This window comes from Amblyraja radiata, chromosome 20 (genome assembly GCF_010909765.2).
Source record: "Amblyraja radiata isolate CabotCenter1 chromosome 20, sAmbRad1.1.pri, whole genome shotgun sequence".
NCBI lineage: Eukaryota > Metazoa > Chordata > Chondrichthyes > Rajiformes > Rajidae > Amblyraja > Amblyraja radiata.
In genome coordinates this window covers 46076804-46090200 of record NC_045975.1, presented here as the reverse complement: position 1 = coordinate 46090200, position 13397 = coordinate 46076804, and the positions used below count along the sequence as shown (strand labels likewise).

Sequence of the window (13397 nt, the reverse complement as noted above, 5' to 3'; positions counted from 1 at the left end):
TAGCCATATAGCCATTGAAATTAAGTTCAATATTCAATGCCCTGTTATATAAATTGTGATTATAATGATTAACATACAGATAATACTACACCATCACTTTGCTCATGATTTTGTATACAGAAATGGCTATTCATACTTACCAGTTCCTTGCTGAATATGAAAGGAATATTGTTCTTCCTCGCAACCGCCCAGTTGTGGAAGTTTAACACATGCTCGAGGTTTCTGCACAATCCCATCACTGTTTGAAGTCGATGCTCCAGTTTAAGCCTTCGTTCATTTGTAATTCTCTACAAGTTTGAAATGGAAAAGCAGCATAATCAGCAAAATAGGATCAATTACTATAGAATCCCCGTGGGAAATAATTATCCATTGCTGAACACAGCCAAATCAGGGGCAGGGAGGGAGGTAGGTGTGTTGCTGCTTTGGATTCTACCTTTCTAGCAATCCCTAGTGGATGGCAGGTATAGTGCATGTACGTGTTAAATTCACTTGCCTCACACACACTGTAAGATGCTGCACTCAAGGAAGAGCTGCCCTGACTCAAACCTGCATTCTAAAAGCCCTGTCCCACAGTGCGAGTTCATTCCAAGAGCTCTCCCGAGTTAAAAAAAAATCAAACTCGTGGTAAGCACGGAGATGAACGGGTACGTCGGAGCTCGGGGACGTCTCTTAGCACCAACGGCAGGTACTCGGGAAGACTCGCTAACGGCAGGTAAGCACGGGAAGACTCGTGAAGGTTTTTCAACATGATGAAAAATGTCCACGAGAGCCCCGAGTACCGACGAGTGGCCATTACCGTAAATCTCCGAGTTCGAATCAGGGCAAACTCGGGAGAACTCTTGGAATGAACACGTACCATGGGACAGGGCTTTTATGAATGCAGAAGTCTGAAGAAGGGTCCCGACCTGAAACGTCACCTGTCCAGTTCCTCCAGAGTCAGATCCATTTAGTTAATTCAGCATTTTGTGTCAATCTCGGCATTTTTTAGAGATCAGCTCACCTTTTGGTGTCCAGATTTACACTAGAATCCTTGCCATTAATTCAGTGGAATAAATGTAATTTAAACAGCCAAACTTTTTTACATGGTGCAATTCAAATGGGTTTATTATTTCTACCAAATATCCAAGTATATATGCTACCAAATGATTTGTGACATTTGAGCATATTTGCATGTGACATATTACACGTTTTCAGTAATCTTCAGTTCATGTTCATAAGTTCTAAGAGCTAAATTAGCCCATTCGGCCCATCAAGTCTACTCCACCATTCATTTTTTGGCTGATCTATCTTTCCCTCTGTACTCCATTAGGGTTATAGAGTCATAGAGTGATACATTGCGGAAACAGGCCCTTCGGCATAACTTGCCCACACCGGCCAACATGTTCCAGCTACACTTGTCCTACCTGCCTGAGTTTAATCCACATCCTTCCAAATCTGTCCTCTCCATGTACCTGTTTAACTGCTTCTTAAATGTTGGTGTAGTCCCAGCCTCAACTACCTTCTCTGGCAGGTTGTTTCGTACATCCACCACCCTTTGTGTGAAAAAGTTATCCCTCAGATTCCTATTCCTCTTTTCCCCATCACCTTAAACCTATGTTCGCTGGTCCTCGATTCACATACTCAATGAAAGAGATTCTGTGCATTTCCCTGATCTATTCCTCTCATGATTTTATATACCTCTGTAAGATCACCCCTCAACCTCTTGCGCTCCAGGGAATAGTCGCAACCTACTCAACCTCTCCCTATAGCTCAGACCATCTAGTCATGGCAACATCCCCATAAATCTTCTCTGTGCCCTTGCCAGCTTGATAACATCTTTCCTATAACATGGTGCCCAGAACTGAACACTATACTCTAAATGCGGCCTCACCAACTTCTTATACAACTGAAACATGACCTCCCAACTTCTATACTCAATAACCATATAACCATATAACAATTACAGCACGGAAACAGGCCATCTCGACCCTTCTAGTCCGTGCCGAACACATAATCTCCCCTAGTCCCATATACCTGCGCTCAGACCATAACCCTCCATTCCTTTCCCATCCATATAACTATCCAATTTATTTTTAAATGATAAAAACGAACCTGCCTCCACCACCTTCACTGGAAGCTCATTCCACACAGCTACCACTCTCTGAGTAAAGAAGTTCCCCCTCATGTTACCCCTAAACTTCAGTCCCTTAATTCTCAAGTCATGTCCCCTTGTTTGAATCTTCCCTACTCTCAGTGGGAAAAGCTTTTCCACGTCAACTCTGTCTATCCCTCTCATCATTTTAAAAACCTCTATCAAGTCCCCCCTTAACCTTCTGCGCTCCAAAGAATAAAGCCCTAACTTGTTCAACCTTTCTCTGTAACTTAGTTGCTGAAACCCAGGCAACATTCTAGTAAATCTCCTCTGTACTCTCTCTATTTTGTTGACATCCTCCCTATAATTAGGCGACCAAAATTGTACACCATACTCCAGAATTGACCTCACCAATGCCTTGTACAATTTTAACATTGCATCCCAACTTCTATACTCAATGCTCTGATTTATAAAGGCCAGCACACCAAAAGCTTTCTTTACCACCCTATCTACATGAGATTCCACTTTCAGGGAACTGTGCACAGTTATTCCCAGATCCCTCTGTTCACCTACATTCTTCAATTCCCTACCATTTACCATGTACGTCCTATTTTGATTTGTCCTGCCAAGATGTAGCACCTCACACTTATCAGCATTAAACTCCATCTGCCATCTTTCAGCCCACTCTTCCAACTGGCATAAATCTCTCTGTAGACTTTGAAACTCTACTTCATTACCCGCAACCCCACCTATCTTAGTATCATCTGCATACTTACTAATCCAATTTACCACACCATCGTCCAGATCATTGATGTACATGACAAACAACAGTGGACCCAACCTCAATATGTAGGAAGGAACTGCAGATGCTGGTTTAAACCAGAGATAGACACAAAAAGCAGGAGTAACTCAGCGGGACAGGCAGCATATATGTAGAGAAGGAATGAGTGATGTTTCGGGTCGAGACCCTTCTTCAGACTCAGTACTATGACTGATGAAGGCCAATGTGCCAAACTCCTTTTTGACCACTTTAACTACCTGCGACTCAACCTTCAATGAACCGTGTACCTGCACTCCTAGATCCGTCCGCTCTACAACATTCCCCAGAGGCCTGCCATTCACTGTGTAGGTCCTGCCTATGTTAGACTTCCAAAAATGCAACACCTCACATTTCACTCTATTAAATTCCATCAACCATTCCTCAGCCCACCTGGCCAATCGAACAAGATCCTACTGCAGTTTTTCACAACCATCTTCACTGTCTGCAAAACCACCCATTTTTGTATCATCTGCAATCTTGCTAATCTTGTCGTGAATGTTATCATCCAAATCATTGATAGAGATGACAAACAGTAACGGGCCCAGCATCGAACCCTAAGGCACACCACTAGTCACAGGCCTCCAGTCCGAGAAGCAACCTTCCACCATCACCCTCTGCTTCCTTCCATGGAACCAATTTTCTATCCATTCAGCAATCTGCCTCGGATCCCATGCAATCTAACCTTCCAGAGCAGCCTACCACACGGAACCTTGTGGAATGCTTTGCTGAAGTCCATGTCACGTCCTTTTTGGTCACCATATAACCATATAACAATTACAGCACGGAAACAGGCCATCTCGACCCTTCTAGTCCGTGCCAAACACGTATTCTCCCCTAGTCCCATATACCTGCGCTCAGACCATAACCCTCCATTCCTTTCCCGTCCATATAACTATCCAATTTATTTTTAAATGATAAAATCGAACCTGCCTCCACCACTTTCACTGGAAGCTCATTCCACACAGCCACCACCCTCTGAGTAAAGAAGTTCCCCCTCATGTTACCCCTAAACTTCTGTCCCTTAATTCTCAAGTCATGTCCCCTTGTTTGAATCTTCCCTACTCTCAGTGGGAAAAGCTTATCCACGTCAACTCTGTCTATCCCTCTCATCATTTTAAAGACCTCTATCAAGTCTCCCCTTAACCTTCTGCGCTCCAAAGAATAAAGCCCTAACTTGTTCAACCTTTCTCTGTAACTTAGTTGCTGAAACTCAGGCAACATTCTAGTAAATCTCCTCTGTACTCTCTCTATTTTGTTGACATCCTTCCTATAATTAGGCGATAAAAATTTTCACACCATACTCCAGAATTGGCCTCACCAATGCCTTGTAAAATTTTAACATTACATCCCAACTTCTATACTCAATGCTCTGATTTATAAAGGCCAGCACACCAAAACTTCAAAAGACAATCAGATTTGTGAGACACGATCTCCCACGTACAAAACCATGCTGACTATCCCTAATCAGCCTTTGTCCGTCTAAATGCCTGTATAACCTATCCCTCAGAATATTCTCTAGTAACTTTCCAACTACAGATGTCAGGCTCACAGGCCTATAGTTCCCAGCATTTTCCCTGCAGCCCTTCTTGAGGCAAAACATTTGCCACCCTCCGGTCTTCCGGCACCTCTCCTGTATTCAAAGATGACTCGTGAATTTCATCCAGGGCTCCCGCAATTTCCTCTCTAGTTTCCCACAATGCCCTCGGATATATCTAATCAGGCCATGGAGAATTGTGTACCTTCATACACGATAGTACCTTCAGCACCTCTTCGACCATAACATTGACTGCTCCCAAGACACTTCCATTGACTGCCCCAATTTCATCCATTCTACTGCCTTTCTCTTCAGTAAATACAGAGGAGAAATACTCATTGAGGACCTTGCCCATCTCCTGTGGCTCCACACAGAAGTGACCACTTTGATTCCTGAGGAGTCCTACTCTCTGTCTAGTTACCCTTTTCCCCCTTATGTATTTATATATACATTCTCCTGCCTTTGTCCCATAACCCTGACACCCGAACTAATTAAGAATCTGTCAATCTCTGTCTTAAAAATATCCATTTACTTGGCCTCCACAGCTGTCTGTGGAAATGAATTCAACAGATTCACCACCTTCTGACTAAAGAAATTCCTTCTAATTTCCTTTCTAAAGGTACGTCCTTTTATTCTGAGGCTGTGGCATCTGGTCCTGGATTCTCCCACTAGTGCAAACATCCTCTCCACATCCATTCTATCGAGGCCTTTCACTATTCGGTATGTTTCAATGTGGACCCACTTCATCCTTCTAAACTCCAGAAAATACAGCCCAGTGCCGTCAAACACTCATCATACGTTTACCCAATAATTCTTGGGATAATTCTCATACACTTCTCTGGACCCTCTCCATCTCCAGCACATCCTTCCTGAGATATGGAGCCCAAAACTGCTCACAATATTCCAAATGTGGTCTGACTAACTCCTTATAAAGCAGCATGCCTTCCCTGTTTTTGTATTTTCGCCCTCTCGAAATAAATGCGAGAATTGCATTTGCTTTCCTTACTACCGATTCGACTTGTAAGTTAACTTTTTGGGAATCCTTCACCAGCACTACCAAGTCCCTTTGCACCTCCAATTTCTGAACTCTCTCCCCATTTAGACAATAGTTTATGCCTTTATTCCTACTGCGAAAATGCATGACTTCACACTTTGCTTTGCAGTATTCCATTTGCCAGTTGTCAGCCCACCTGAATCTTTCTGCAGAGTCCCTGCTTTCTCTACACTACCTGCCCCTCCACATATCCGTATCATCTTCAAACTTGGGCACAAATCCTTCAATTCTCTCATGCAAATCATTGATATATATCGTGAAGTGCAGTGGCAACCCTACGGAACACCGCTAGTCACAACCAGGAAAAGCCCCCTTTATTGCCACTTTTTGTCTTCTGCCATCCAGCCAACCTGCTATCCATGCTAGTATCTGCCTTCTGATACCATGGGCTCTCATCTTCTTTAGCAGCCTGATGTGTGGCACATTATCAAAGGCTTTCTGAAGATCATCAGGCAAGAACTTCCTTTCACAAAACCATGTTGACTTTTGCCTATTTTATCGTGTGCTCAGAAACCTCATCTTTGATAATGGATTCTAAAATCTTACCAACCACTGAAGTCAGGCTAACTGGCCTATAGTTTCCACCCTGCTGCCTCGCTGCCTTCTTGAATAGCGGGGTAATATTTACAATTTTCCAATTGTCTGGAACCTCCCCAGACTCTATTTTGTGCTTGAAAGATCACAACTAAGCCTCCACAATCTCTAAAGATATGTCTTTCAGAACCCTGCGGTCCATCTGGTCCAGGTGACAAATCCAACTTCAGACCTATCTGCTTCCCAAGCACCTTCTCTTTAGTGATAGCCACTCTAACTTCCACCTCCTGACTCTCTTGAATTTCCGACACATTGCTGGTGTCTTACACTGTGAAGACTGATGCAAAAAAACATATTCAATTCATCTGCCATTTCTTTATTCCCCATTATCACTTCTCCTGTATCATTTTCCAGCATTCCAATGTCCACTCATGCCTCTTTCTTACACTTTATATATCTGATGAAACTTTGGTTATCCACTTTTATATTATTGGCTAGCTTACTTTCGTATTTCATTGTATAGTGATAATGAGTGTAGACGTCTGTCCCCCAGAGCTTACTGTTTTCAAATCTACATAGTCCTTCCAGAATTTTCTATACTGAGAAGAGAGGACTATTCCTTTCTATGCCTCCAAACTTTGGCTGTAATGTTAATAGTTTTTGTTCAATTTGTTTTAAAAATACAACCGGTGGATGCAGAGTGTTTCAAATGGGAATAAGGTGTAACTTTGTAAAGGTCACAATATAATTTAGGCTTGCAATACCACAAATTCAAATATATTGCCCTCTCTTGCAGTTTCAATACTTGGAAAAACAACAAATCTGAGTCTTATCCACAGCAGAACTATTAAAATGCAAGTTATTCCCAGCACCAACCTTACAAACCTCCTCTGGATACACTAAAACCCTGACATTTTGAAGTAGATCGTCCGCCTAATAACCAATGTGATTAATAATGATGGTACACAAAATTGCTGGGGAAACTCAGCGGGTGCAGCAGCATCTATGGAGCGAAGGAAATAGGCGACGTTTCGGGCCGAAACCCTTCTTCAGACTGATGGGGGGTGGGGAAAGAAAGAAGGAAAAGGGGAGGAGGAGGAGGAGCCCGAGGGCGGGCGGATGGGAGGGTGGGAGGAGACAGCTAGAGGGTTAAGGAAGGGGAGGAGACAGCACGGGCTAGCCAAATTGGGAGAATTCAATGTTAATGCCATAAGGACGCAAGGTCCCCAGACGGAATATGAGGTGCTGTTCCTCCAATTTCCGCTGTTGCTCACTCTGGCAATGGAGGAGACCCAGGACAGAGAGGTCGGATTGGGAATGGGAGGGGGAGTTGAAGTGCTGAGCCACCGGGAGGTCAGGTAGGTTATTGCGGACTGAGCGGAGGTGTTCGGCGAAACGATCGCCCAACCTACGCTTGGTCTCACCGATGTAAATCAGCTGACATCTAGAGCAGCGGATGCAGTAGATGAGGTTGGAGGAGATACAGGTGAACCTTTGTCGCACCTGGAACGACTGCTTGGGACCTTGAATGGAGTCGAGGGGGGAGGTGAAGGGACAGGTGTTGCATTTCTTGCGGTTGCAACGGAAAGGGCCCGGGGAGGGGGTGGTGCGGGAGGGAAGGGAAGAATTGACGAGGGAGTTGCGGAGGGAGCGGTCTTTGCGGAAGGCAGACACGGGGGGAGATGGGAAGATGTGGCGAGTGGTGGGGTCACGTTGGAGGTGGCCGAAATGGCGGAGGATTATGTGCTGTATTTGCCGGCTGGTGGGGTGAAAGGTGACAAAGGGTGAATGATGTCTGGCCCCTTATATGGACCAGAGCAACCCACACAAAAAACCGTATAACCCCCAGGGAGTTCATTGGCAACATTTTGAATACATCTGTGCAGATATTATTTCTCCTTTGGTTCAAATGCAAGATTTTGGTTGGTTGAAACTTGTATATGATTGTGCGCAATGAATCACACACACACACTTCAAACCATGATGTTGCCACATAATTCCTTGGGGCGGCACGGTGGCGCAACGGTAGAGTAACTGCCTTACAGCGAGTGCAGCCGGAGACCCGGGTTCGATCCCGACTGCGGGTGCTGTCTGTGCGGAGTTTGTAGATTCTCCCAATGACCATGTGGGTTTTCTCTGCGATCTTCAGTTTCCTCCCACACTCCAAAGACGTACAGGATTGTTGGTTAATTGGCTTGGATAAGTGTAAATTGTCCCTAGTGTGTGTAGGATGGTGTTAATGTGCAGGGATCACTGGTCGGTGCGGACTCAGTGGGCTGAAGGGCCTGTTTCTACGCTGTATCTACACTAAACTAAACTAAACGATATGACATAGGATCAGAAGATATTAAATTCTTATGGGTAGAGTTATGAAACTGCAAAGGTAAAAAGACCCTGATGTGAGTTATAAATATGCAATAACCAGGATGGAGGTTACAAATCACATCAGGAGATAAAAGCGGCATCTAAGAAAAGCAATGTTGCAGTGGTCATGGGAGATTTGAAAATGCAGGAAGGACTGGGAAAACCAGGTTGGTACTGGGTCCCAGGAGAAGGAATTTGTTGAGTGCCGGCAGGATGGCTTCTCAGACCAGCTCATGGTGGAGCTTACTAGAGAAAGGCAATTTTGGATTTGTTGTTTGTGACAATAGACAATAGACAATAGGTGCAGAAGTAGGCCATTCGGCCTTTCGAGCCAGCACCGCCATTCAATGTGATCATGGCTGATCATCCCCAATCAGTACCACGTTCCTGCCTTCTCCCCATATCCCCTGACTCCGCCATCTTTAAGAGCCCTATCTAGCTCTCTCTTGAAAGCATCCAGAGAACCTGCCTCCACCTTTGAGGCAGAAATTAATGCCCCTGTCCCATTCAGGAAACCTGAACGGAAACCTCTGGAGACTTTGCGCCCCACCCAAGGTTTCCGTGCGGTTCCCGGAGGTTTTTGTCAGTCTCCCTAATGGTCGACAGTTTTTTCCGCTTCTTCCGTTTCTGTCTTACCTTCCACTACTTGCAACCTCCGGCAACCACCTTCAACTAGCATCGCAACCGGCTTCGACTAAAAAAATTACCGATTTTTAAATCGGTAACCTATTTTTAATCGCGGCCGGTTTTTAATTTTTTGAAATAATCGTCGGAACATAGAAGAAGCGGAAACCACTTTCGACCATTAGGGAGACTGACAAAACCTCCGGGAACCGCACGGAAACCTTGGGTGGGGCGCAAAGTCTCCAGAGGTTTCCGTTCAGGTTTCCTAAGGTGGACCATATAACCATATAACAATTACAGCACGGAAACAGGCCAACTCGGCCCTTCTAGTCCGTGCCGAACACTTATTCTCCCCTGCACTACCTGTACTCAGACCATAACCCTCCATTCCTTTCCCGTCCATATACCTATCCAATTTATTTTTAAATGATAAAATCGAACCTGCCTCCAACACTTCCACTGGAAGCACATTCCACACAGCTACCACTCTCTGAGTAAAGAAGTTCCCCTTCATGTTACCCCTAAACTTCTGTCCCAATAATAATTCTCAAGTCATGTCCTGTTGTTTGAATTTTCCCTACTCTCAGTGGGAAAAGCTTTTCCAAGTCAACTCTGTCTATCCCTCTCATCATTTTAAAGACCTCTATCAAGTCCCCCCTTCACCTTCTGCGCTCCAAAGAATAAAGACCTAACTTGTTCAACCTTTCTCTGTAACTTAGTTGCTGAAACCCAGGCAACATTCTAGTAAATCTCCTCTGTACTCTCTCTATTTTGTTGACATCCTTCCTATAATTAGGCGACCAAAATTGTACACCATACTCCAGAATTGGCCTCACCAATGCCTTGTACAATTTTAACATTACATCCCAACTTCCATACTCAATGCTCTGATTTATAAAGGCCAGCACACCAAAAGCTTTCTTTACCACCCTATCTACATGAGATTCCACCTTCAGGGAACTGTGCACAGTTATTCCTAGATCCCTCTGTTCAACTGCATTCCTCAACTCGTTACCATTTACCATGTACGTCCTATTTTGATTTGTCCTGCCAAGATGTAGCACCTCACACTTATCAGCATTAAACTCCATCTGCCATCTTTCAGCCCACTCTTCCAAATGGCCTAAATCTCTCTGTAGACTTTGAAAATCGACTTCATTATCCACAACACCACCTATCTTAGTATCATCTGCATACTTACTAATCCAATTTACCACACCATCATCCAGATCATTGATGTACATGACAAACAACAGTGGACCCAACACAGATCCCTGTGGCACCCCACTAGTCACTGGCCTCCAACCTGACAAACAGCCATCCACCATTACTCTCTGGCATCTCCAATTCAGCCACTGTTGAATCCATCTTGCTACTCCACCATTAATACCCAACAATTGAACCTTCTTAACCAACATTCCATGAGGAACCTTGTCAAAGGCCTTACTAAAGTCCATATAGACAACATCCACTGCTTTACCCTCATCAATTTCCCGAGAAATATCTTCAAAAAATTCAAGAAGATTAGTCAAACATGACCTTCTAGGCACAAATCCATGTTGACTGTTCCTAATCAGACACTGTTTATCCAGATGCTTATATATATTATCTCTAAGTATCCTTTCCATTAATTTTCCCACCACTGACGTCAAACTAACAGGTCTATAATTGCTAGGTTTACTCTTAGAACCCTTTTTAAACAATGGAACAACATGCGCAGTACGCCAATCCTCCGGCACTATTCCCGTTTCTAATGACAATTGAAATATTTCTGTCATAGTCCCTGCTATTTCTACACTAACTTCCCTCAATGTCCTAGGGAATATCCTGTCAGGACCTGGAGACTTATCCACTTATATATTTTTTTAAAGTGTCAGTACTTCCTCTTCTTTGAATCTCATAGTTTCCATAGCTACTCTACTTGTTTCCCTTACCTCACATAATTCAATATCCTTCTCCTTGGTGAACACCGAAGAAAGGAAATTGTTCAATATCTCCCCCATCTCTTTTGGCTCTGCAGATAGCTGTCCACTCTGACTCTCTAATGGACCAATTTTATCCCTCGTTATCCTTTTGCTATTAATATAGCTGTAGAAATCCTTTGGATTTACTTTCACCTTACTTGCCAAAGCAACCTCATATCTTCTTTTAGCTTTTCTAATTTCTTTCTTAAGATTCTTTTTACATTCTTTATACTCCTCAAGCACCTCATTTACTCCATGTTGTCTATAATTATTGTAGATCTCTCTCTTTTTCCGAACCAAGTATCCAATTTCCCTTGAAAACCATGGCTCTTTCCAATTTTTACTATTTCCTTTCAACCGAACAGGGACATAAAGGTTCTGTACTCTTAAAATGTCATCTTTAAATGTCCTCCATTTCTCCTCCACATCCTTCCCATCAAACAAAATGTCCCAATTCACTCCTTTTAAATCCTTTCGCATCTCCTCAAAGTTAGCCTTTCTCCAATCAAAAATCTCAACCCTAGGTCCAGTTCTGACCCTCTCCATAATTATATTGAAACTAATGGTATTAGAAACATAGAAACATAGAAAGTAGGTGCGAGAGTAGACCACCAGGTCCGTCGAGCCCGCACCGCCATTCGCTCATGGCTGAACACTAAACAGACACACTTACCCACAAACAGTAGACACAAGACACAGAACACAAGACACTACCCTCCCCTTTATACCGCTATCACCCCTCTCCACCCCAAGAACCTCGTGATCTCCTGGGGGAGGCAAAAAACCGGATAAAAACCCAGGTCCAATTCGGGAAAAAAATCCGGGAAATTCCTCTCCGACCCCAATCCAGGCGATCGACACTTGTCCAGGAGATCACTCAGGTCTTACTATACTAACCATACCTAGGTCCATATCCCTGCCCTCTCCCCGTAGCCCCTTATCCCCTTGGCAGCTAATGTAATGTATTGTGATCACTGGACCCGAAGTGTTCCCTAACACATACCTCCGCCACCTGACCTCTCATTCCCTAACAGGAGGTCCAGCACTGCCCCTTCTCTAGTAGGTACCTCTATGTATTGCTGCAAAAAACTATCCTGCACACATTTTACAAACTCCAAACCATCCAGCCCATTTACAGAATGTGTTTCCCAGTCTATGTGTGGGAAATTGAATTCTCCCACAATCACTACCTTGTGCTTACTACTAATATCTGCGATCTCCTTACATCGCATAACCCTCTAAAATTAACAGGTTTTGATTAGGGAGCTTGGTGCAAACCCCTTGGAGGAAGTGACCAGAATATGATAATATTTAACCTACAGTCTGAGGGGGAGAAAAGGAAATCAGATGTGTTGGTATTACTGTCGAGTAAAGGTAACTACAGGGGCATAAGGGAGGATGGGGCTAAAGTTGATTGGAAAGGGACCCTTGCAAGAATGACGATGGAGCAGCAATGGAATGAACTTTGGGAGTAATTCAGAAGATGCAGGATCTTTTCATCCCAAAGTGGATTATAAGAAGAAAATGAGGCAACTATAGCTGACAAAGGAAGTCAAAGACAGCATTAGAACTAAAAGAGAAGGCACATAATATTGCAAAGATTAGTGGGAAGCTAGAGGATTTGGAAACATTTTGGAAACAACAGAAAGTAACTAGAAGGTCAATACAGGGAAAAAATGAAGTTTAGTTTAGTGTAGAGATACAGCGCAGAAACAGGCCCTTCGGTCCATTGAGTCTGCACCGACCAGCGATCCCCACACACTAACACTATCCTACACGCATTAAGGACAATTTACACACACACCAAGCCAATTAACCCTCAAACCTGTACGTCTTTGGAGTGTGAGAGGTTACTGAAGATCTCGGAGAAAACCCACGCACGTTATGGGGAGAATGTACAAACTCCGTACAGACTATCTAAATGGCGTCAAGTTGAGAAAAGGGGAAGTACAACGGGATCTGATGGTCCTTGTTCATCAGTCCATGAAAGTAAGCATGCAGGTACAGCAAGCAGTGAAGAAAGCGAATGGCATGTTGGCCTTTATAACAAGAGGAATTGAATATAGGAGCAAAGAGGTCCTTCTGCAGTTGTACAGAGCCCTAGTGAGTCCACACCTGGAGTATTGTGTGCAGTTTTGGTCCTCTAATTTGAGGAAGGACATTCTTGCTATTGAGGGAGTGCAGCGTAGGTTTACAAGATCGATTCCCGGGATGGCGGGACTGTCAGATGCTGAGAGAATGGAGCAGCTGGGCTTGTACATTCTGGAGTTTAGAAGGTTGAGAGGGATCTCATTGAAACATGTAAGATTGTTAAGGGTTTGGACACACTAGAGGCAGGAAACATGTTCCCGATGTTGGGGGAATCCAGAACCAGGGGCCACAGTTTAAGAATAAGGAGTAATCCATTTAGAACGGAGACGAGGAAACATTTT

General features: G+C 43.9%; 1 protein-coding gene across 5 annotated transcripts in view; it reads right to left on the bottom strand.

The window, feature by feature from the left end:
* The window catches only part of LOC116984370 (tripartite motif-containing protein 66-like), a 270505-nt gene that overhangs the window by 88622 nt on the left and 168486 nt on the right, over positions 1 to 13397 (bottom strand). For all 5 annotated transcript variants that reach the window (XM_033038530.1, XM_033038529.1, XM_033038528.1 and 2 more), the window contains one exon: positions 141 to 287. In XM_033038530.1, coding sequence (XP_032894421.1) covers positions 141 to 287 — 147 coding nt within the window. The remainder of the gene's footprint in view (positions 1 to 140; positions 288 to 13397) is intronic.